Raw genomic sequence first — 24,982 nt, 5'->3', positions numbered from 1 at the left:
TTCATTTTGGCACCAATAAGATGTTTCAAGTGTCAAACAATGGGTCACACAGCAAATAATTGCAAAGGAAGACAAATATGTGCAAGATGTGGAGGGGAACACGACTATGGAAAATGTGGTCAGGATGCAAAAGCAAGATGCTGTTGTCATGGTTTTTAAGTGTTTGGCCAACATGCAGACACAAACCGAAGCAGAAACAGTTTAAAGATGTTTATTAAAGGCTCAATAACGGGAAAGCACACAGCGTGTGAGACAGGCGAGGTCTGAACGTTAGAGCTGGAACGACTGCGGGAAGAAAGGGGATAACATTACTGAGGATCGAACTATGGGAAAACGTACCAGAAGCTGCACCGCTTACCGTTTAGTTGGGGAGACCTATCCGGGGGAAATGAGTGACTAGGGAACTCTGTGACTGTAACTCACTGATGGAAACAGGTGGCTGAGTGACTGGAGGGCTGACAGATGGAATGCTGCCAAGGGGTTAAGACAGCACCACAGAAACGGCAGGCAGGAGGAGCAGCTGGAAGAACCAGAGTGTTTGTGGATGAACCAGGTGAATCCAGGAAGGGGTTCTCATGCTCGGCTTGGTACCACCAAGGGTGTATGAGTGGAGATGCCAGAGCAAAATCTGAGCGGCGGTGCGTCATGGCGTAGCGGGTACGCGACCCCTGTTTGGAGGCCTTAGTCCTCGACGCGGTCGACCCGGGTTGGAATCCGACCCGCGGTCCTTTGCCGCATGAGTCCCGGCTCCGTGCTATGGAAAGACCAGCTGATAGCCGCCCCTCTGCTAGCGCGGAGCCACATAGACATAGCGTTAGTTCACTTAGTGGTCCTCCAGAAGCACCCGAGCAGCCGGGTAAGCAGGCCGGCTGGGTGACAGTTCGTAGGAAGCATAGCTCTAGATTTCAGCCCCCAGTTCACCACCAACCCGTCTGCGTTTCAAATAAATTTTCCCCACTCAGCGACACACCCGCTGAGAAGCCGATCCTGGTTATTGGGAGCTCAATAGTGAGAAACGTGGCACTAGAGACACCAGGGACCATAGTTAAATGCCTGCCAGGGGCCAGAACGGGCGACATAGAATCTTACCTAAAACTGCTGGCTAAGGATAAGCGTAAATACAGTAAGATTGTTATTCACGCTGGCGGTAATGACACCCGATCACGCCGATCGGAGGTCACTAAAGTTGGTGTTGCTTCGGTGTGTGAGTTTGCTAAAGCAATGTCGGACTCCGTAATTTTCTCTGGTCCCCTGCCTGATTTGACCAGTGATGACATGTTTAGCCGCATGTCATCATTCAACCGCTGGTTGTCTAGGTGGTGTCCTGAAAACGACGTGGGCTACATTGATAACTGGAGAACTTTCTGGGGAAAACCTGGTCTGATCCGGAGAGACGGCATCCATCCTACTTTGGATGGTGCAGCTCTTCTTTCTAGAAATCTGGCCGGATTTATTAGTCCTCCTAAATGCTGACAATCCAGGGTCCAGACCAGGAAGCAGAGCCGTAGTTTAACACATCTCTCTGCAGCTTCTGTACTGTTACCCACCCATTACCCTATTGATACGTTGTCTTTCCCACGGCCAAAACTTAACAGATCAAAAACTTATCTAAAAGGAACAAATCATAAAAACCTAATAAAAATCAATACGGTTCACCTTGAACCTAAAAATAAAACAATTAAATGTGGTCTATTAAATATAAGGTCTCTCCCTCCAAAGACTTTGTTAGTTAACGAATTGATTTCTGATAAACAGATTGATTTGTTTTGTCTCACAGAAACCTGGCTACAAGAGGACTATGTTAGTTTAAATGAGTCAACCCCCTCCAGTTATTCAAATTTCCACATTCCTAGATCTGTGGGAAGAGGAGGAGGAGTGGCAACTATCTTTCAGTCTGATTTATTAATTAGTCCCAGGCCAATTAATAACTACAGTTCTTTTGAACATTTAACCCTCAGTTTCCCTCATCCAAGCTGCAAAGCAATAAAACCTCTTCTGTTTGTTGTTTTGTATCGTCCATCAGGCCCTTACACTCAGTTTTTGGATGAGTTGTCAGATTTCTTATCTGATTTGGTGTTAAATACTGATAAGGCTATTATAGTGGGTGATTTTAACATCCATGTTGACACAGAATGTGATAACCTTAGTGTAGCCTTTAAAACTATCCTAGATTCAATTGGTTTTGCTCAAAATGTGCATGAACCGACGCACTCTCGGCTCCATACTTTAGACCTTGTTCTGACATATGGCATTGATTGTGAAGAATTAACAGTATTTCCTCACAACCCTGTCCTATCTGATCATTTTTTAATAACATTTGAGTTTAATCTAACTGAGTTCTCCACCCCCAAAAGAGGGTTCCATTATAGTAGATTTTTATCGGATAATGCTGTATCAAAACTTAAAGAGTCTGTCCCCTTTTTAATATCCTCCGTATTGCAGAAATGCCCTGCAGATAGCAGCAATGTTGTTTCTTCCAATTCACAAATAGATGTCTTTGTAAACGGTATGACTTCGTCATTGCGTTCTGCATTAGACAATGTAGCTCCCTTGAAAAAGAAGGTGATTATTCACAGGAAGCTGGCTCCTTGGTTTAATTCAGAGCTGCGTTCCTTGAAGCACAATGTTAGGAAATTGGAGAGAAAATGGCGCTCTACACACCAAGAGGAATCCTACCTAATCTGGAAGAACAGTCTATTGTTGTATAACAAGACCCTTCGCAGAGCTAGAGCAGCATATTTTTCATCATTAATTGAGGAGAATAAGAATAATCCTAGATTTCTCTTCAGTACAGTTGCCAAACTTACTCAGAGCCACAGCTCTGTTGATCCATCCATTCCCTTAGCTCTTAGTAGTAATGATTTTATGGGATTCTTCATAAATAAAATTGATTCCATTAAAAATAAAATAATTGGCATCCTCCCAAACATGATTACCTCATCCTCAGTAAGTGAGGCAGCATTGGAGGAATCCTTAGAACCTGCGCAGTGTCTGAACTGTTTAAAAGCAGTAGAGCTTTCTGAGCTATCTAAAATTTTAGCTTCATCTAAACCTTCTACCTGTATGTTAGACCCAATCCCAACCAAGTTGTTTAAGGAGGTATTCCCTCTGATCAGTGGTCCTATTTTAGACATGATTAATGTATCCTTGGTAAATGGATATGTACCACAGGCTTTTAAAGTAGCTGTTATTAAACCTTTACTTAAGAAACCATCTCTTGATCAAGATGAGTTAGTAAATTACAGACCTATATCTAATCTTCTTTTCTTATCTAAAATTCTTGAGAAAGTAGTTGCTAATCAACTATGTGAACATTTACAAAGTAATGACCTACTTGAGGAGTTTCAGTCAGGCTTCAGAGCTCATCATAGCACTGAAACAGCTCTGGTGAAGGTCACTAATGATATTCTCATGGCCTCAGATAATGGACTTGTGTCTATACTTGTCCTGTTAGATCTCAGTGCTGCATTTGATACAGTTGATCACAATATTCTCCTACAAAGACTTGAGCATACTGTAGGGATTAAGGGAAAAGCATTAGGCTGGTTTAAATCTTATCTGTCGGACAGATTCCAGTTTGTTCATGTTAATAATAAATCTTCCTCAAACTCTAGGGTCACTTGTGGAGTACCACAGGGTTCAGTCCTTGGACCAATTCTATTTACTATATATATGCTTCCGATAGGCAAAATTATCAGACAGCATGGGATTAATTTCCACTGTTATGCTGATGACACTCAGCTATATTTATCCATAAATCCTGATGAATCCAATCAGTTACTTCGACTGCAGTCATGTCTTGATGACATCAAAAGCTGGATGACTTTAAATTTCCTGCATTTAAATTCTGACAAGACAGAAGTTGTAATCTTTGGGCCAGAGTCTTCAAAAAATAAAGTTCTTAATCAATCCCTTAATCTGGATGGCATTAACTTGGCCTCTGGTAATAAAGTTAAAAATCTTGGTGTTGTTTTCGACCAAGACATGTCATTTAAATCCCATATTAAACAGGTTTCCAGAGTTTCCTTTTTTCACCTCCGGAATATCGCCAAAATTAGAAACATTCTGTCCAGGAGTGATGCTGAAAAACTAGTCCATGCATTTGTTACTTCAAGGCTGGACTATTGTAATTCTTTACTATCAGGAAGTCCACAAAATGCAGTTCGAAGTCTTCAGCTGATTCAAAATGCTGCGGCAAGAGTTCTGATGAAAATCAACAAGAGGGATCATATTTCTCCAATTTTAGCTTCCCTTCATTGGCTTCCTGTTAAATCAAGAATAGAATTTAAAATTCTCCTTCTAACGTATAAAGCCCTTAATAATCAAGCTCCACCATATATCAGAGCTCTGATTACCCCGTATGTTCCTAACAGAGCACTTCGCTCTCAGACTGCAGGTCTGCTGCTGGTTCCTAGAGTCTCTAAAAGTAGAATGGGAGGCAGATCCTTTAGCTATCAGGCTCCTCTCCTGTGGAACCAACTCCCAGTTTTGGTCCGTGAGGCAGACACCCTATCTATTTTTAAGACTAATGTTAAAACTTTCCTTTTTGACAAAGCTTATAGTTAGAGTGGCTCATACCCTGAGCTATCTCTATAGTTGTGCTGTGATAGGCCTAGGCTGCTGGAGGACATCAGGGTCTAATTTTCTCACTCTACTGATTTCTACTGTTCTTCAGTCTACTGTTCTCCAGTTTTGCATTGTATTACATTGAAATGACTGTCGTCATTTCAGCTTTTAACTTTTTGCTCTCTCTCTTTTTCTTCATAGTAGGTACACCTGGTCTGGCGTTCTGTTAACTGTGACATCATCCAGAGAAGACGGCTCACCCGCTATTACCATCTAATGTAGAACAGATTACTAGATCAATGTGTGCTTCTGTGCTTGTTTGTCTGTCTTGTTGTGTCTCTGCTCTGTCTTCTGTAACCCCAGTCGGTCGAGGCAGATGACCGTTCATACTGAGCCCGGTTCTGCCGGAGGTTTTTCCTTCCCGTTAATGGGTGGTTTTTCTTCCCACTGTCTCTTCATGCTTGCTCAGTATGAGGGATTGCAGCAAAGCCATGTACAATGCAGACGACTCTCCCTGTGGCTCTACGGTTCCCCAGGAGTGACTGCTGCTTGTCGGGACTTTGATGCAATCAACTGGTTTCCTTATATAGGACATTTTTGACCAATCTGTATAATCTGACCCAATCTGTATAATATGATTGAACTTGACTTTATAAAGTGCCTTGAGATGACATGTTTCATGATTTGGCGCTATATAAATAAAATTGAATTGAATTGAATTGAATGTCTCTCCCCTTCTTCCATCCCCTTCCTTTCAGTCTACTGTCAATAAAAGCAAGCCGCAAAAAAATAAAAAAAAATAAAAATCTGAGGAGCGGGGATTCTGAAGGCTGGTTCACTGAGCACGATGCCAAGACAGGTAAGTAAATCCAAACATGACAAGACACGACGGGGTAACACTCTGGCATCTTCCAGCTGTCTCTGAACTCCTTATAAAGCTCCTTGATGAGCAGCAGGTGTGGGCCATGCCCACCAGTCAACTGCAACCACCTGTGAAGCAGAGATAGAGTACGGAAACACAGAGAACCCTGACAGCTGTAACTGTGGAGGTGATCATAGTGCTGCTTTTGGGAGGATGTCCTATACAGATCCAAGCTAAGGAGATACATAAATGTAAAATAACAAATCAGGTATCATATGCTGACGCAGTCAAAAGTGGGAAAACAGTGAGACTGCTAGAGCTGAAGTAGCACAGGAGGTCAAAAGCACAAGTGAAAATGGGAATATACAAGTAGCAAAGGCATTGTCTTCAACTCAGAACCACTCAGAAAATAACCCATGGCTGAAGGAATTAAATCAAGACAGTTTGATTGTGAAAAATAATCATATTTGTGGCATTCATTTGTAAAACTGTTAAAAGTCTTATTACAATATTCTCTAATTTTTTCCCCAGTCTGCTTTAGCAAAACACCATCTTCCTATCATGTACCCTTCTTGAACATGTCAAAATTCACACAAAATAATATAGGAAAGTGACCACTACCTATATTACTATCATCTTTTAACTTCCAAGTTACTTGAAACCAGGGTAAGATCCTAACATAAGACTTTATTTTTTGTAACATCCACTCTGGTACCCCTTCCATTATTAATAAACACAAGTGATCTTTCCTCAATTAATTCCCAACAATCTCTCCACTATGAACTGTATGATCACTTCCCCACAGTATTATGACCATTGACATCCCCACACCATATTTCTCTTCTACGGTCACTTCCTAGAATGTCATGAAATGTTTGTATAGTTAATTTTTTGCAATAATTATAAAAAAAATACAATTTTAATATTCCCTCTGGGGCCACATAATTTTACCACTATACATTCCTCTCCCTGTATAGCACTTTTAAATGCTACACTATCCTTGATGAATGTCATACATCCCCCACCTTGTTTCTCAAGACAACCTGATCTAACTGCACTGTATCCTTACATAACAAAGTCTAAATGGGGTTTTAGACATGTTTCTTGAACATAAATAACATCCAGTTGGAATTCAAGGTCAGCTACAACTTTCTTGAACTCTTGCCCATTGACAAGTAAAGGTCTGGCATTCCATTGAAGGATATGAAATGGATCATTTCAGCTGTAACGTCTTCAGTCCCCAGAATATAATTAGTTGCCCCTACAATTGTTGTAATTCGGTCACTTTTCTTCTCCAGCTGTGTGTTGTTCTCCCCAGAGACCTGAATTTCCCATCCAGCTCCTGTTTGTGCCTATACTCCCTCTCAAACAGAGAGGAGTAAAACTCCACAGCCCTCCTTCTACTCCCTGCTGGTTCACTTAGCTGCTGCCCTGTTTCAGATACTGCCCGCGTGTCCTCTCTAAGATGAAAAAGAAAGTAGAGGGAGCATTGATCTCTGTAATGTTCTGAACCCTAGATCAAGTTCTGCTTGACTGAAAGCAGGATTCTGGTCCATCTTCTTCCCTTGCAAGGCTGAATGTAACAAATGCTCCATGTTTTCTTAACATTGAGCCTGATGCTGTGCCTCCTCCTTCTGGATCTCAGAGGATCAATTAAAGGTTCTTACTGGAGGCCCTCTTGCTGGACAGAAGCGATAAAATGGGTGATTTAGGAAGACTAAAATGAAGAATAAAAAATAATAAGAATATTTAAACTGGTAATGAGCAGTGACAATACAAGTGCTATGTGTATGATGAGATGATCAAAATCTATGTGTTTTCTGCTCAGTTGTTCAACCACACAGTGAGCTGCTTTTGTCATGCAGAACAGTTTTGTCCTGGGTGCACCTTAATGCTTTCCTCTGCCTACTTGCTTAGCCACCAACTCGCCTTAAAGCTATAGTTGGTAATCCTGTTCAGAAACACTTTTGGTTATAAAGGTTAAAATCATCCTTCCATCCTGAAGCGAGTCGATACATTATGTATTCAGAAAAATGAGGTTAAAAATCCTTCTCTGTGGGAGCTGCATGCCTGTAAAAACTACAATCAATCTTTGCCGTTCGGTCCGAAGGGCATGGATTTGTCAAAGTTTTGGTCCTGCTCTCACCCATGGACATTATATACTCACCCCTTTGTCCCTTAAGTTATGGGGGAATGGTCTTATCTATTGGTTGTCCCACATAAAAATCTTTCTGGCAGGTAATCAAGCAGCAGAAAATAAAAAGCCTGTACAAAATTTTTTTCTAACCATTGGCATTACCAGCTTCACAGCATAAACAGGGACTAATGCTAAAATCACCTGGTTTAGTGAACAGAATGAAGGGAAATTAGGCAGAGTTCTCATAACTCTCCCAAGGCTAAAAACAGATTTATTGATCGGGTACGATCATAAAGCTGTTCCTGGGTTTTAAAGGTAAAGGGGTTAAGGTAATGGTTCCTTACCTTTCAAAGCACGTTGTGGGGTTACGCTGGGCTGTCGGTACTGGTACTGGCCAGCGGGACTGGAGTCAGGCGCGGCAGACGAAAAAGCTTCTGGAATAAAACAAAAAGGCAAATAATAATAATAATCTTCAATGCTCACACAACAGCTAATGTGTGCATATTATAGGGACAATGAGGGGGAACCATGAACAGAGACTTAGGGGCTAACAAGACTCCAGCTTCACCAGAACCTGGTTTCAGATTAGCTTTTGTTCACACAAACATTAGCTCACTGGCGACAATGACTAATTACATAGGAGAATATTTTAAGATTAAAATAAACATTTACTGTCATTCAGGAACCCCACAACACAGTGGCTGAGTCGGGTGACTCTCCCTGCCATCTCCCTGATATTGCTCGTCAGTTAGCTCCTGTATTTTGAATCCATTTCGACGAACCACTACAAAATTTTTCGGGTGGTGTTGCTCCGATCAATCCATCTAAATTTTCTCTTCCACCCAACGTGTTCACCTCATTGGTGAGCCACATTATTGATTTGAGAGATTCCATCTCCATTCAGCATCTATTCATTTACTTGGTAACTGCTGTGGCTGTTTGTCTTTTTAAATCTTCTAGTTGTGGAATTGCTGTTGTCACTCAAACAGCGTGTAATGCCAGTTCAGACGTGACAAACTGCATTTCCCATGAGGCAATGTGGTCAAAATGGCCACAAACTTCCATCATGCAAAACGGCCAAACGGCCGCCGGTCGAGATAAGGTTGCTATGGTGATAACTATAAAACACAGCCACGCACGGCAATCTTCCTTCTTCTTGGCGTTCTGCCAGTCCGAGAAGGCACGCAGCTGTTATACTCCCTTGGGATTACCACCACCCACCCACCCCACCCCCCAGGGCCACGTGCTCAATAAATTCGCTGGACCGAAGATTACCGAAGCAAAACTTTCCCTGTATTGCTGATACAGGAGGTTGACTTAAAAAGTACTTTTGAATTCCCTCTGATCAATGACTGAGAGCCGTTATCTCCCGGTGATCGAAAGAGGTATACGCTTCTGTTTTGGCCGAAACGAAGCGTCTGAACGCCCAGAGAGAGACCTTGGAAAACCTCCTCCCCTTTTCCTTGCTGCCTGATGGACCTGCGCTCGTCCAGTGGGATTCTCAAAGCTGTTCTGTCTGTCAATGCTGCTACGTTAAATGCCGACATCTTGAATGTGATATTTAAACAACCGTGAGTTGAACTAAGATTTGCTACCTCTCACTTTAATCCACTTTTATTTCCACATATATTTTGCATGTTTAGTTTAGGAGCGAGTGGTGCTGAGTGGTAGCGAGTGGTCTGTTATGCCATAATATGCCATGATGAATCTCAGATTGGATTCTGAACAGTAAGAAAGAGGTGACAAAAAGAATTCTGTCCTGCTGCAGACATGGCCGCAAGGACGGCCTCTATCCCTCTCTCTCTCCTCCTGAGGGCCCTTTTTCCCAACAGGAGGTCAGCTGTGACCCCTACTATCAGATAAGTCACAGCACAGACAAAGAGCGCTTCTCTTCAGCATTCTTCTGCAGACCTGTTCAGCTCCACTACAGCTCTCTGAGAGCAGACAAAGAAGGCCAAACCATGAGGGCCTGGTCGGCCCTCACCGACACACAAGCCAGCAGCTGAGGGAGATTGCCTGGACCAACAACACTTGATCCAGGGTCTGCTAGATTCGACTGCCTGCTTCAGCAGAGGACCTGACTGGATCCGGACAAACAACATGTACGGGCAAATACAGAGCTAAGTTGCTGTCCTAACTTCACAATCAGATGCAGGGGCAAAGATCCTGCATGCGAAACAGCTCTGTGTATTTTTCCTCAGCCTGTACAGGGAAGTGAACACCAATGGAGCTGAAGGCTGGATGCTGAGGAAAACCCCTGCTCAAATCGGACTGCATCCCGGTCAGAGAACGTGGCCTCCAAGCTACCCAGACCACGCCGTTAGCCACATGCTGCTGCAAAGGTAATGCTAGCCTGCCAAGAGACAAACCAACAACTGCCCTCCTTCAACGCTCCTTCCGTGAATGGCCAAACTGAACAGAACTGACACGAGACAAAGGACAGGTTTGGACAGCGAGCTGAGGGTGAAATAAAAGGTTTACTGGGAAACGATTTGTAAACCATTGTATACCTGGTGTTTTGAACAAAAGGCTAACAATATAGCATTGCTAGCATTTGGTACCATGTTAGCGCCGAGCGTCAGCTAGCCAACATGCTATTAACCTTGCTAACATCCGGTTTCAGACCTTTCAAAAGGAGTTTGTTTTAAAGCATAAAGCGTAACTGTTCTGCTCCGCTATCATCCGATGGTGTTATCTGCCTTATTCCCGCATTAATATGGTATATTAATGCCGGTTTTCAAAGCAATTTTGGCAACTTTATGTTGTAACTTCTTAGCCACCGAGTTGCCACAGCGACCCCATGCGCCCGGAGGGAGAATCGCGTTAACAAACTCGGTCGTAAGGGTTTAAATGATTTTACAGGACAAACGGTCCTCAGAATATTATTTCAACAAATAATGTTTTGTTTAACTTGGGCTTTGCATTGTGAATGGATTGAAATACATGGCAGATGTTTTTTAACTCCATTCCATGTTGTTGTTAATCAGATCTGCAGTGAACCAGGATTCACTGAAGTATTCTGATTATGACCAACCATTTTTGTTTTGTCTTTTGTTTGTTTTTGCTTGTAAATAGTTTCTTAGCTTAGCTTCTTTTTATCTTCATTTTGCTCAGTAGTTTAGTTAAGTTTCACTAGCCTAGTAGAGAGGATTTATTAATCGAAATATTGTGCTAATTCAGGTAAACAGCATTACATAGTGATGTTCTCTGGATGTTCATTTTATTTCTGTTATTAAATTCTTGGACTTGAAAAGAAGCTGTCACTCCTTTATTCTATGTGTGTGCAGGTTTTGCTGTTAAAAAGATCGCTAGTGCTCGAATTCATCCCTTTCAACCATTGTTCTGATATCAACTTAAGAGCTGATCATCACCAGACAATACTTAACAGACAGAGAGGTTTTTATGAAACATTAAATCACTTTAAACAGTGTATAATTGCACAACAGGTCCAAGGTTGTTGAATCAGAGAATTACTGTAACAGGGAATTGCCTTTGGTTCAATAAAACAACAACTGTGGAATAGTAATTGTTTGTGTTCATTCCAATTCAGAGTTGCATGGTTATTCAGAATTCAGAGGTAACCTCCTTTGGGAATTAACATCCGATATTAACACAGATGCATTTTCCTTGGATTGGTGATAAAAGGGGTTATGGTTTAAACTCTAATTGCAGTTATAAATTGAGTTAATTCGTTGCTGGATAAATCTGATCGGTCAGAACCCGCTACCTGCTAGGGTTCCGCCTCTCCTCCTTCTTAGATTGTGGGGAAATGGTGAGAGGGCAGCACAGCAAATCTACCGAGAGAGCTAACAGCTGTTCTCTGATGTAAACAATGGGAGCATTCCCACTCATGAGCCTCTGAACACAATTTAAAAAGAAAAGAAAAAAGAAGCTGTCCACAAAACAGTCAGCTCCATAATGTGAACAAGTAAAACAGAAATACACCACACATAAAAACACATTAAAAAAAGAGAAACCCAGGGTTGAGCTGAAGCTACAGGAAAAGACTACCTCCCCCACCGGGGCCTGAAGGAGAGCTCTGTCATAACCAACACTGCAGCTGAGAAGACTGCTTATGTGACAGTTGTCCAGAAGACGGTCATTGACAGTGTATGCCAAAAAGGCTAATTGCTCAGGAAGCCGGCTGCTCACACATCACTGTATGACAGCCTTTTAAGGGGAAGTAGAGAGGTTGAAAAAGAGTGGTAGAGAAATAAGGACATTAAGAAAAAGATTGTTCCCCACTTTAATGATACAATAGACAAGAGACTCTCTCTTGCCTTGTAGGTTGAGGATTTTGACTCTGTACCTGTCTCCTCCCTTGTTTAAAAAGATTTCTGGTCAGCATGTTTCAACAGCTTGTTTTGGCTTGATGTGTTAGACTGGAGAGGAGAGCACACTGTGGTACAGCATGAATCTTATTATGGGATAAACGGTTTAGAATGTAAAACGTGAAGCTGTGGATACTTTCCTCTTTGGGAAAAATCTATGTGAAAACACCAGCTGTTATCAAACAAGCACACCTATAGAGTCTAAATGCAGAAAAATTATCGAATATCGAAGTAAATCTACATCTGACATGTGCTGAACACATCTTCTCTCATGCGACTGGAGCTTGGTGGGAAGAGTAGTTTTCTTCTATCCAGGAAGCTGTGGGTTTCCAGCTTCCTCCCCTATCAGTGTCTATATCCATTGGGTAAGGGACTAACCCTTAAATCACCAACTGATCTATGTATCACTGTATGAAAGTTTGTTTGATGTGATGGATGAACGTGGCGCTAGTAGGAGAGCATTTTTACCATTTTAAGTTCTCCTCATTTTAAGTTGTAGCTTTTACTGTATTGACTCAGTGGCCAGCTGGGATCTGCAGGGAAAACTTGATCCCCATGAAAAACAGTCCGGCAAGAATATTTTAAAATGCCATACACGACAAGATCACAGTGTATTTAAAGACCGGAAATAAAAGTGCGTTACTAAAAGAGATTTAACTGCAGAAAAACAGGAGGCCTGTCTGATACTCAATGGTAAATTATTACATAACTTAGGAGCAGCAACAGCAAATGCTCTGTCACCTCTGAGCTTCAGCCTGGTTTTAGGGACTGTCTGCAGCAGCTGATCTAAGGGATTGGGGTGGGCAGTGAGGCTGAATCAGCTCACATAAATATGGTGGAGCAAGGTTGTTCAAACATTTAAAACAAATAAAAGCTTAAAATGAATTCTGTAGCGCACAGAGAGCCAGTGAAGGGATGCTAAGATGTTAGTAATATGCTCATGCTTACAGGTCTGGGTTAATAAATGAGTAGCAGAGTTCTGCAAAAGCTGCAGACAAGAGAGCTCTGGCTAATGCCTGTATACAGAGCATTACAGTAATCAAGATGGACTGTGATAAAAGCATGGACTGCTTTCTTCTAGTCAGGTCTTGTTAAGATTGATTTCACCTCTGCTATTTGACGAAGCTGATAAAAACTTTTCTGAACTCTTCTGGTGATGACTCTTAGACATCAACACCTAGACATAGTTTTTGGGAACGGTAATTCTGGCCAGAGAGCCCTGCTCCACTGGACCACCAGAAGCGTCCCTCACCCCCACAAAAAGAAATGAAATAGTCCCCTAAAAGTCAGTCAGGCTGGACAGCAGTCAGTATTTTTATTGAGAGATGTTTTTAGCCTCGTACATTTTATTCTGTGAGGATGCTGTCACTTTTGATCAAACTATAACCATCCATCCTGACAATCAAAAGATTTATTAAAAAAGATATGAAACTCTGCCTCATCTAGAAAAAAGCATGCTTTCAGTTTTCTGACCCTGCGATACATTGATCTGTATAAAGTGCATACATGTATACCCATAATACCCCATGTTGTTAAGATGTATCCAGATGTGTGACGTGCAGCGTTGCGTAAGGAAACAATGTTCTTAAGCAAGTGTTTAAATAGGATTAAATTAATTATTATTTCAGTATGTAGATGTTGTTTTGTACATAACTTTTCCTTCCTCTTTATTATTTATAAATTGTGTTCCTAAGAAACATGGACCTGTCTGGTTTGAATATTCAAATGTTAAAATATTTAAATGCAGCTGCTGTTCAGTGATCTCTGTCTGAAAGAAGTTAACATTTGACTGAGGACAGTTTCCAGCAGAGCATCAAGAAGAAACATCAAATTCAGCGAGGTAAAAATTACTTTTATGTCTCCCTTGATTGTCTATATTTAGGTTTCCATCTTACCTACAAATATATACTGGATATATTAGATTTCTATTATTTAAACATTTTTATTATTTAAATAACGTTTGGCTTCAGCTCCCCTTTTCTCTCATTATTGTTTTTCTGTAGAGTGGAGGGAGAGCTGGAGGTTCCAAAACATGATACGAAGTGTTTAAATGTGTTCTTCATCCATCAGAGACAAACCGCTGGGGTGAAATAATCCACCTGACAGCAAAGATGCAGTGGAGTCTGGTTCTGCTCTTTCTGATGGGTAAGTTGATCTAAAGTACAGATACAATCACTGGATTCTGTTAAACTACAGACTCATCTGGATTCAGCTGTGTTATTGCTGCTTTTTCATTTAACACACAGAAAGTAAGATGAGAATAGTCCAAAACACTGAAACATCAATATAATGATGCAGGTATTCAAACGTTGGTAAATGCATCAAAATGTTTGTTAACAGGTCATTTCATCCACTGTCATCTCTATGAGTATCACTACATTAATGTTAATAAGACCTGGACTGAAGCTCAGCAGTACTGCAGAGAGAAACACACTGACCTGGCCACAGTGTCTAACATGACAGACATGAAGAGACTCCTCAGTAACTCAGCAGGAGATATGAGGGAAGCTTGGATTGGTCTGCATGATCCACCAGGTGTCCAGAGAACATGGTACTGGTCTCTGCCTGGAGAGGAGTTCAATGAGAGTGAGACAGACTGGGACACAGATAAACCGAATGATAAAGGAAGTGGAACTGAGAGTTGTGGGCGTTTGCTAAATACTCCTAAATGGGATGATACTGGCTGCCATTGGCAGGAATATTTCCTCTGTTATGATGGTGAGAATTTTTAATTTACTTTTTTGATTTTTTTCATGTATACTTAACTTCATCCTTTAGATGGTCTATGGTTTGTTTTTCTTTAAACAACAAAAAGTCATGTGATCTTTGTTTATCTGATTTATCCACAGAAACTAACACAACCCAGAAATACCACTTGATTAGAGAGAAGAAGACGTGGCAGAAAGCTCAGAGTTACTGCAGAGAGAATCACACAGACCTGGTCAGTGGACTGAAGCAGCTACAGGATGGAGAGGTGGAGGAAATGGTGAAGTCAGTGGGAGAAAATACGGCAATATTCATTGGTCTGTTCAGAGACACCTGGAGGTGGTCAGATGGAAGCAGTTTCTCTTTCAGACACTGGAACAATGAGTTGAACAATACACAATCCAACAGTGGTCTATGTGCCATGACTGGGTTTGATGGTGAAGGCAGATGGAAGAATGACAGCTGTGGTGTTAAAAAACCCTTCATCTGTTATGATGGTGAGTTGTTCTCATAAACAAATACTCCAAGTTTATGTAAATATTTAAACTGTGGATTTTTTTTACAGTTATTTTTTTATGTATTTTTAAAGTATGAACAATTTTATTTTGCCTTGAATAGAAAATAAGTTGTTGTGTCATAGAAAGCCAGACTGAAAATGTTTTCTTGTTAAAATAAGAGTGAACGAGGATTTGTTTGTGCACATAACTTCCATAACAGATAAAGTGATCCTGATCAAAGAAAGTAAAACCTGGGAGGAAGCCTTGTACTACTGCAGAGATCACCACCATGACCTGGTCACCATCACCAACCTGGATGAGCAGAGATGGGTCCAGGAGAAAGCCAAGAACGCCTCCACTGATTATGTCTGGATGGGACTGCGCTACACCTGTACTCTGGATTTCTGGTTCTGGGTCAGTGGCAAAGTGGTCAGTTATAAGAACTGGGCTCCAGAAAGACTGATGGATGATTGTGACATGTCTGGAGCCATGAAGACAGGAGGAAAACATCAGTGGTTTAAAAGAAATGACAGCGAAGAGTTGAATTTCATCTGTTTTAAGCGTTAAAGTTTACACTTGCACAGAACACTTATGCACACACACACACACACACATATATATATATATATATATATATATATATATCCATCCAAGGCGACATATGGAGTGACCAGTGGCAGCCTGTCAAAGTTATCATCCATCCAGACACCCAGGTCACACCAAACCATTGTTTTGTATAAACAGAGAATTGCTTTTTTATTTTATTTTGTTACAGACTCCCACTCATAGGGAGTGTCTCAAGCCTCTATTCTTCCCCCCTCCTCTACTCTCTTGACCTCCTCCCGTTTAGTTTACATTTTTATGCAAAAAGACAGTCGAATTTTTATGGTACTAAAAAGCAAAATAGTTACAAATAACTACAAGAATTCATTGCATGGGGGCGTGCAGGTTTGATTCCGGTCTGAGGTCCTTTGCCACGTGTCTTCCCCCTCTCTCAAACCCCCCTTCCTCTCAGTCTACTGTTTGAAAAAAGAGCCACTAAGTGCTGGAAAAACCCAGAAAATAAAAAGAGACTTTATTGCATTAATCAAGTAATGAATGTCTAATTTCTTACACCTAAACAATAAAAAGACTGAGGTAATGTTGTTTGGTGTTTGATGTCTCTAACATCAGTGTTGACCTTTAACCTTTAGGTCAGTTTCTGACACATACTGCTACAGACCTAGGTGTAAGACGTGAAAGTAATTTTAACTTTGATGGTCAGTTTAATTCTGTGGTCATGTTCAGCTTTTTTCACTCCTATTACAGCATAATTTTGGGATTTTAATTTATGCTTTTATTACTACTTGCTAAGATTACTACTCTGCACTTTACTCTGGGCATAACAAAACTTTAGTAGCTTGACTGCAGCTTGTCCAAAATGCTAATGTTCATCTTTTAACTGGTAATACTACAATAAAAAGCCCTTTTCTCCAGTTTTAACAGCTATTCATTGGTATTGGTTCATATTCAGGTTGATTTTAAACTATTTTATTTGTTTTTAAATGTCTTTAAGGCCTTGCTTTCCGGTATCTGTCAGAACTGCTTCATCTACAGGCTCCCTCTCACTCAGACTGACAGATCAGTTTTTATCATTCCAAAGACAAACAGTGCAAAGAGGTAACAGCGCTTTCTGTGTCATTGCATCAGAACTCTGGAAATAATTATCTTTACATATTAGGCAGGCAGACTTCCAGTTTTCATTCTTCTCTTGAAACAATTTTTTTGTTTTTGGCTTTTAAGTCAGTTTCAGATGTTGGCTTTTGACATTTTTATTGTTCGCTTTGTGTATCTCTGTTTTATTTTGCATTTTATTGTATTTGCTTTCTTTAACTGTTTATCCTGCTTTGAATTACTGTTTTTGTAGAATGTATAAAGCATTTCAGCCAATTGAGTTGTATTACAATGTGTTAAATAAATAAATAAAGCTGAGTTGAGAGTATTAGTTTTTAAAAGGAGGAACCAGCCAGAGTAAGGAACCAGCTTCTACTGAAACCAGATTTTATAATTGTTCTCAGCTGTTGAAGGAAAACTGAGCCGAAACTGCATGAAGCGATTTCCTGGGCTAGACCTCCTTGAACAGTTTTCCCATCCAGGAAGCTTTCTCAATTCAAATTGTCTGGAGTAGTATGTAGCTTTATAGACCTGCTGGCAGGCCTTTTTAGAGCTTAGATTCACATGTACATTTCGCTTCTTGGATGGGAAGCATTTTTTTGGTTGATCATGACTTGGATGACTGAGAATCTTCACCATGATCATAACAGGACACAAGAAGAAAAGAACACAACCTACAGACTTATAGACAACACTAAAAGGTTGAAAACACTGACAGACCGCACAACACCCAGGAACCTAAAAATAGTCAAACAGCTGGGAATTGTGACAGACGAGGATAAATTAGAAATAAGCATGAAATAACACATCGTGTCTAAAGCTTAATCCTCACTGGCTTCATGTAAAGCAGAGTAAAGTCCATCACAGTTTTCTCAGGAAAATTATTAAACAGATTATGCTTTCATCCAGCGTATAGAGGTTGCTTTATCTCATCATTCTACTTCCTCTGGGGGGATAATAAAGTAATTGTGTTCAAGTTATCCATTACATCCTTTATTTGGATATTCAAATAATAAAATTCTGATTTAGCTGCTGTTTGTGATCTCAGCTGGAAACACATCAACTCTTGACTGAGGACAGTGTTCAGCAGAACATCAACCAGACAAACCTGTTCACCGCTGATTCAGATATATGTTTCAACTCACTTCCTGTTTTGTAATTATTCTTTTTAACTAACAGGTTTTACTTTGATATGAAAAGATTTTGATAGTACCCTTGTGGAATTTGTTCAATCAATATTTGACTAAAGCAAGTGCTTTTTTTTTTGCTTTTTTTGGGTTTTGCTGTTCAATGAAAGGAAAAAGCTACATGTGGTCATTTATATTGGCTGTATGAGTAAAATAAATTAATTTGAGTAGAAAGTGATGGAGGGCAGGGTGTGGGGGAGGATCTGGGCGATATGTGTGATGAGTACGAATGTGTGTACTGCCCCCCCCCCCCCTTTTTGTGTGTGGTTTTGAGTGTTTGCATGTTTGCAGGGTCACTAGGATGGGAATGTGTGAATATGTATGTGCTTTTCTGTCTGTTTATTTGTCAGGTTGGGTTTGAACTGCCCCTATCCTGGGACATCTCAGGTTTCCATTAAGTGTGGAGCCCTGCTCTCCACCATCTGCTGGTACCTTGGCCCACGGGTGTGTAGCATTTATGATACTGAATTTATGTTAGAATAAGGAAATAATTATTTACAGTAAGGCTAATTACCAGAAGACCTAAAGATTTGACTCAGAGAGGATCAGGGTTGTATTTAACACACTGGAGACAGTAAGTTTGTGCAGAAAGTGATTTATACTACGAAGACTATTTACAATATATACAGACAAACTTTGTCAAAACCAAAATCCTGCACACGCCGTAACATTCCAAGTTGTAACATTCCAAAAGTCCAAAGTACTAGTCTTAGTCGATTTAAACGTTGACTTGAATCCTTTGGATGGGGTGGGGCAGGCAACAATGTCTCCTATCACACAGATAGAGATTTAGCAGTCTATCCAGGTTCCTTGGCCTAAAGGCCTAGTGGGTAGCTCGCCATCAAATGAGGACCTGGCCTGTATAGAAAGGTCCAACAATAAGTTAATTTCCTCTTAATAGTAAATATTAAGTCATTAATATTCCAAACATTTCCTTTTTAAAGTAATTGGAATCAATAGGAAAAAATCTACATGTACATGATTCAAATAGAGTACTCTTCGGCATAAATATCTGATTCTAAAACATTAAATAGTGCACCATCAGACAATATACAAACATCTTTCAAATACTGAACAATATCACCTCAATGGTACCAGGTCAACAACAAAAGATAGGATTAGCTTTAGTTCAGCATGCTAATGTTTGCATTAGCATGCTCCAAACAATAAGACAAACACTCACCAGTTCATTGCTTCCCATTTCTAAGCCATAAGAATACCCATTCAGTGTAGAGTACAGGCATCTAGAAACTGCAAGGCATATCAGTGAGCATAGTATAATCAAACGATGACAAATAACTGATTTAAACAGATTTAAAGCCCACCTGCAACAGCCAGCCCTGAACTTCCTTGTTCATGAGACCAAACAACTTCCTTGTTCATGACCAAACAATGGGCACCGCCCTACTTTTTAAAACTAAAATCCCACAGAATCTCACGGGATTTCACACTTAGTACAAAATTGGTGAACAAGATGAAAAATTGAAAGGGAGACATAACCTTAACTATTAGAGATATCTGGATTACCCCAAAAACCTGGGTTACACCTGCATTGGTGGTACTCGGTGTCCGGGGCTGGGTGCTCTGGCGGGTGCTGGCTTGCTCCTGGCAGCTGCTTTGCATACATTTAGTATTAAATAATACTGTATATTCTACAGTAATGGTGTTAAGTCATAGGTTGTTTGTACCTGTAATACTTCATCGGTTGGTTTTGCTGTTTTTTTATATCTCTCTTTGCAGGTGAAGAAGCAGACTCAGAGGATGTTGTATTGCTGTCTCTCTCCCATTTCTCTTCTTTTTCACCTTTTCTCCTTTTTAGCATTTTGTCTCATCTGTTTCTCTTTTTTTCATCTTCTACCTTGCAATCTCAGTGGCCATTATAACAAAGGCAGCAAGGTGCCGCTTGTGAAAGTAAAATCTGCTGGGCTCTTTTTGGCATGAAGACAACAATTCTTATTGCCACAATGCCAAACAGGACATAAAAAATTCCTGTTTGGCATAAATACATACATATATACATGTCATGATTGTTTACCGGTGTACTCAGGACGCGCACACGGGACTGAAGGTTTTTAAAGAGTTTTATTACAAGAGGTTGCTGGATGGTGGATGATGAAGTCCGGAGGGTCAGGGTTGCAGAGGATCAGAGATGTAGGTGACGATAGGAGCTGACGGCCCGGAGCTAGAGTCCATAACGACCAAAGTGACCAGGAAGCACAGAGGTACGAGTAGCAGTTCTCAGGAGACACTGTGGTTTAGAGCAGCGCATCTCCTGGGCGGCTATACAGGTCAGCAGTTCTGAAGAGACACCAGGACACAGAGCAGAAACTTCTCCAAGGAAACACAGTGGGTAACAGTCCTTTTAGTGACTGGCTAGACTAACCTTAACTCGAGAGGAACAAATCTTCAAAGGAAAAACGTGGACTGGCATGGGAGGTGGTGACTGAAGTCGGACCAGCACAAGAGTGAGACAGAGGGAGGCACCTTAGCCAAGGTGGGTGGAGGGAGGTATGGATGGCGGGCCAAAATCAAACAGAAAACTACCCAATCAGGGCAGACCAAAACAAAGAGGAAAAACGAAAGCAGACTAAATGGGTTTCTAACAACTCCTGATAGGAAAAACAAAGCTTCAAACAGACGTTGGCAGGCAAACGAGGGCAAAAAACGGATAAACAGGCGTACGTCGCCAGAGGACAAAACAGACAACCAATGTCACAGGGCAAAACAGGAGAGACAGGCATACTAATGCCAGTGAGCAGAACAAGCAAAACGTGAAAGGGCAAAACTGGTAAGACAGGCAAACAGCGCCATAGGAGGGGACAGGCGCATCAATGCCAAAGGAAAGGGAACAGGCGTACGAAAGTGCCCAGAGGGAAGGAACGAGCGTACTTAACGCCAAAGGGAAGGAACGGGCGCACGACAGCGCCAAAGGGAAGGAACGGGCGTACTTAACGCCAAAGGGAAGGAACGGGCGCACTCAGCGTCAAAGGGAAGGATCAGGCGCACCACAGCGCCAAAGGGCAAATACAGGCGTACGACAACGCCAGAGGGAAGAACAGGCGTACTGAAAACACCAGGGCTCAACAACACACGCTGGAGCATGACTAGCGTACAGAATGCCAGGGGCGTGAGGGAAACGCCGGGGCTTGGGAAAAAGAATGCCGGGGCGTGAGGGAAACGCGGGGGCGCGAGGGAAGAGATCACCGGGGCGCGAGGGAAACGCCGGGGTACAAGGGAAGCAGGAACATCTAAAACGCCAGGGAACAAGAACGGAGGGCGTACTAACACGCCGGGGAACCAAGGGCTTCCTAAGACGCCGGGGAACCACGAATCAGAGGGCATCCTAACATGCCGGGGTACCAAGAGTCAGAGGGCGTCCTAACACGCTGGGGAACCGAGAATCAGAGGGCGTCCCGAAACGCTGGGGAACCGAGAACAGAGGGCGTCCTAACACACACAGGGGAGCCCTGAAATCTAAAAACCAGGATACAAAGGCGCTCTAACACGCCGGGGAACCAAGAGGTCTAAATTCTAGAAGACCATATCATCATATAGGCCATGGTAGGGGGGGGTGAGGGGAAGACGTCTGGGGGGGGGGCTTATGTTGTGTGGGCCTCACCTCGGACGGCTCCCTTCACCTCCTCTCCCACTTAGACATTGAGGGTTCTGGGCAGTCACACGGAAGGGGTGCGCTGGCAACAGCTACCTTCCGAAAGGGGGGTGGGCTGTGCCGTGCATCCCCTTCGGCGCTCCCAGTTTTTAAACGCACTTGAGAACAACATGCAACAACACAACATTTGAGCAGGCGTAGGGAGGGTCGGGGTCTTCTGCACACCCCCGTTCTCCGATGGAGGCAAGGAGTCTGGGGCCTGGAGGAGGTGCGGGCCACTGTGTCCGGGGTCTTGGCGGGGGGCTGCGGTGTGCAGTCAGCGGCCTGCCAGGTCTGGGGCTGATGCCTCCGCTCCCCCCAGGGGGCGGGGGGCAGGGATGGCAAGGGTAAGGTGGGGGGAGGGAGGGGGTTTATTAGGTATTTAGGGGGAGGGGGGGGCTCTGGCCGGGTGGCTCGTGCGGGTCGTGTTGGCCCGCCCTCTTGGGGGGGCCCGGTCCGGGGGGCGTCTGGTCGGGGGCCGGGGCCGGGGGTTGGGCACAAGCAGTCGTATAGTCGATTTGGGGTGACCCCCCCCCTTTGGTCAGTGTTAGATGTGAGTGTTATGTGGGAATGTGTGTACAGCGTCTTTTTTTTTTTTTTTTCTGTGTGTGGCGAGTGGGGCACAAGGGAGGGTTGGGGTGAATTAGTTTTTTGTTTTTTTTCAGGTATGGGTGTGGTCCGCTCCCTCTCCCAAGAACATCTCAAGTCTCCGATAGGTGCGGAGCCCATCCCCCCACGTCCTGCCCTCCTCCACTTCGTTGGCGGGCGCCTTGGCCCCCTGGCGCATTGGTTGGCTTCGGGTTTGGGGCGGGTTCCCGGGCGTGCGCCGGCCCACTCCTGGCGGCCTCTTCGCGGGGCCTGGCCCCCCGGGGGGCGGCCGGGGCCCTCGTCGCGGGGGCGGGGCGCCCCTGGGGCCTCTGGCCCTCAGCGCCCATGGCCGGGACCACTTCAGCGGGGCTGGCTGCCGGCGGAGCCCACGGGCTCGTCTCCGCGGCTCTTGAGGGCGTCGGCATTGCGGTGGCTGGGGGATTTCCTCGGGGTCGTCTCTGCTCCTTCCTTGGGGGGGGGGTTGCAGATATCCTGTGTCGGCCCCTCCTGGGCGACCTGCTTTAGGGACCCCTTTGGGAGTCCGGGGTTACGGGTCCCCTGACGCCTGCCTCTGTGCTCGGGGAAGGTGGGTCTTTGGTTCTCCACAATCACTATCAAGCTATTTCTGGATAATCTTCACCTAAACTAGTGCACTTTCACATCTCCCACAGGTGCTGGGTCCCAGGTATTAAGTGTTCACTTATATACAGTAATCTTATAATTTATTTATTTATGTTGTGTCACTTTCTTTTTTCAAATATCACATTACACATGTCAGCTTACATAATAATATATATGATTTAGCAATGGCATCTAGGTGTTATTCGAGTGTATCTGTTGCTTTATGTCTGTTGGTTGTGCTGTTCTTTTTGTGTCTCTTTCCAGGTGATGGAGCAGACAGAGGACGTTTTATCATTCTCTTCCTTTTATCTCCTCTTTCTTTCACCTCTACTCTTTTTTTTTCTTTTCTTTCACTTTTTGTTCTTCCTTTACTCTCCCATTGTCATGTCCATATAATTTGAAATTCTCCTTGCAGGAATCATAATAAAGCTATTTACAAGCATAAATCAAGTGGAGCACTATGGCGAAAGCTGTTTGCTCCACTTGTAAAAGCAAAATCTGTCGAGCTCCATCTGGCATTGAGATATCAATTCCTATTGCCATAGTGCTAGACAGGACACTGGGAAAAAAAAATAAAAATAAAAATAAATAAATAAATAAATAAATAAATAAATAAATAAATTCTAGAAGACCGAGGAACAAGAAGGCCAAAAAACTAAGGAAGCTCAAACTAGCCAAAGCTAAGGAGCGTGAAACAGCTCATAATCAGGGGTCAGAAGTCTAAACTATCGCTAGGACCTAAGGAGTGCTGGAACCTAAGGAGCGCTGGGACCAAAATAAAGAATCAAACCAAGAACCAGAAAATAAAGGCAAGACTAGAAAACTAAGTCAGGGATAACACCACAAAGAAAAACTACAGCAAAAAACTACTAAGTCAAAACAAAATACTAAAGCAGAACTATGAGACTAAAGCTAAACTAGAAATTAAGGCAAAACAAGAAAAATAGGACATGAACAAGTACACTAACGTGAAGAGCAGAGAACTAAAGCTATAATGAGAAAGCAAAGCAAAGCTAGAAAACTAAGGCAAAATCTTGAACCCTAAAACAGAGCAGGAAAAAACTAAAGCAAAACAGAGACAAAAACTCTAAGAAAACAAAGAACCCCCTAAATAATTCTAAACCACGGAATTCTAAATCACTCCACTAGAGCCGAGCTTAAACAAAATAAAACAGAAAGCACTGGCCTTAAGGGCGCAGGCAAAAACAGCTGCTAAGCCACAAAGAGTCCTCGAGGAGGTCGACCAGGCCGAGGAAGCGGCGAAGCAGCATCGCCCGACTAAACCCTCGAGGAGGGAGGCCCCGACGAGGCATAGTCAAGCGGCCCGGAGACCGCGGTCGGCGGCTCCGGCCGAACAGAAAAGTCAAAAGCGGGCGGCGTGGTGGACGGCCCCGCCGAGGTAATGTCAAACAGCTCGGGGACCGCAATCGGCGGGCCCGGCCGAGTAGGCGAGTCTGGATCGGGCGTCGTGGAGGACGACCCCGACGAGACAAAGTCAGGAAGCGTGGAGACCGCTGTCCGCGTCTCCGGCCGAGTTCAGAAGTCTGGCGCGGGCACCGCAAACGGCGGCCCCGGCCGATCAGAACCAGAGACGAGCGTCGCAAACGGCGACCCCGACCAGAAAAACAAGGAACGGAGATAACATCACCAGAGGTCATGGACTGAGGTGAAGCAACTCCCTCGGCGGCCTCAGACTGAGACAGAGCAGCTCTCTCCGAGGCAAAGCGGCTCCCTCGGAGGCCTCGGGCTGAGACAGAGCAGCTTCCTCGGAGGCCTCGGGCTGAGGCAGAGCGGCTCTCTCGGAGGCCTCGGGCTGAGGCAAAGCGGCTCCCTCGGAGGCCTTGGGCTGAGGCAAAGCGGCTCCCTCGCAGGCCTCGGGCTGATCCTCTTCCTCGTCGGCCGGCGGGTCTACTTTCTTGGCGGTCGGCAGAGCAGAGCTTTCAGCGCCCGGCAGAGCGGAGCTTTCGGCGGCCGGCAGAGCGGAGCTTTCGGCGGCCGGCAGAGCGGAGCTTTCGGCGGCCGGCAGAGCCCTCTCCTCAGCTACCTCGGGTGCTACCGGGCTACAGGCTTCAGTGGGCGCCGCAGGGCTACCGGCTTCTGAGGGCGGATCCCCCTGGACCCCCTCTCGGGATTTGAGCGGAAGCGGGTCCTCGGAAGCCTTAACGCGCCGGAGTGACCGGCTTCT

The 24,982-nt window shown here is 43.5% G+C and overlaps 1 protein-coding gene and 1 long non-coding RNA gene across 2 annotated transcripts; one reads left to right on the top strand and one right to left on the bottom strand.

The window, feature by feature from the left end:
• Positions 1 to 14,352: 14,352 nt before the first annotated feature.
• LOC118565897 (C-type mannose receptor 2-like) lies at positions 14,353 to 15,666 on the top strand. The gene is made up of 3 exons (XM_036146956.1): positions 14,353 to 14,482; positions 14,746 to 14,981; positions 15,316 to 15,666. The coding sequence occupies exons 1-3, from the start codon at positions 14,353 to 14,355 to the stop codon at positions 15,664 to 15,666; spliced, it is 717 nt and encodes a 238-aa protein (XP_036002849.1).
• Positions 15,667 to 18,518: 2,852 nt separating this feature from the next.
• Positions 18,519 to 19,394, bottom strand: LOC118565885. The gene is made up of 3 exons (XR_004932697.1): positions 19,265 to 19,394; positions 19,123 to 19,190; positions 18,519 to 18,797 (listed from the first exon to the last, which is right to left on the bottom strand). It is a non-coding gene; the product is annotated as an uncharacterized LOC118565885 (long non-coding RNA).
• Between the last annotated feature and the right edge of the window lie 5,588 nt (positions 19,395 to 24,982).

The sequence above is a fragment of the Fundulus heteroclitus genome, chromosome 14, assembly GCF_011125445.2.
Source record: "Fundulus heteroclitus isolate FHET01 chromosome 14, MU-UCD_Fhet_4.1, whole genome shotgun sequence".
NCBI classification, from domain to species: domain Eukaryota; kingdom Metazoa; phylum Chordata; class Actinopteri; order Cyprinodontiformes; family Fundulidae; genus Fundulus; species Fundulus heteroclitus.
This window is presented reverse-complemented; position numbering and strand designations above follow the sequence as displayed.

Bases quoted from the DNA above. Each gene is read 5' to 3' on its own strand.
- LOC118565897 (XM_036146956.1), top strand. From the start codon at position 14,353: ATGACAGACATGAAGAGACTCCTCAGTAACTCAGCAGGAGATATGAGG. The intron at 14,483-14,745 runs GTGAGACAGACT...ATTTATCCACAG, and splicing joins TGGAGAGGAGTTCAATGAGA to AAACTAACACAACCCAGAAA. The intron at 14,982-15,315 runs AATGAGTTGAAC...ATAACTTCCATA, and splicing joins TCTCTTTCAGACACTGGAAC to ACAGATAAAGTGATCCTGAT.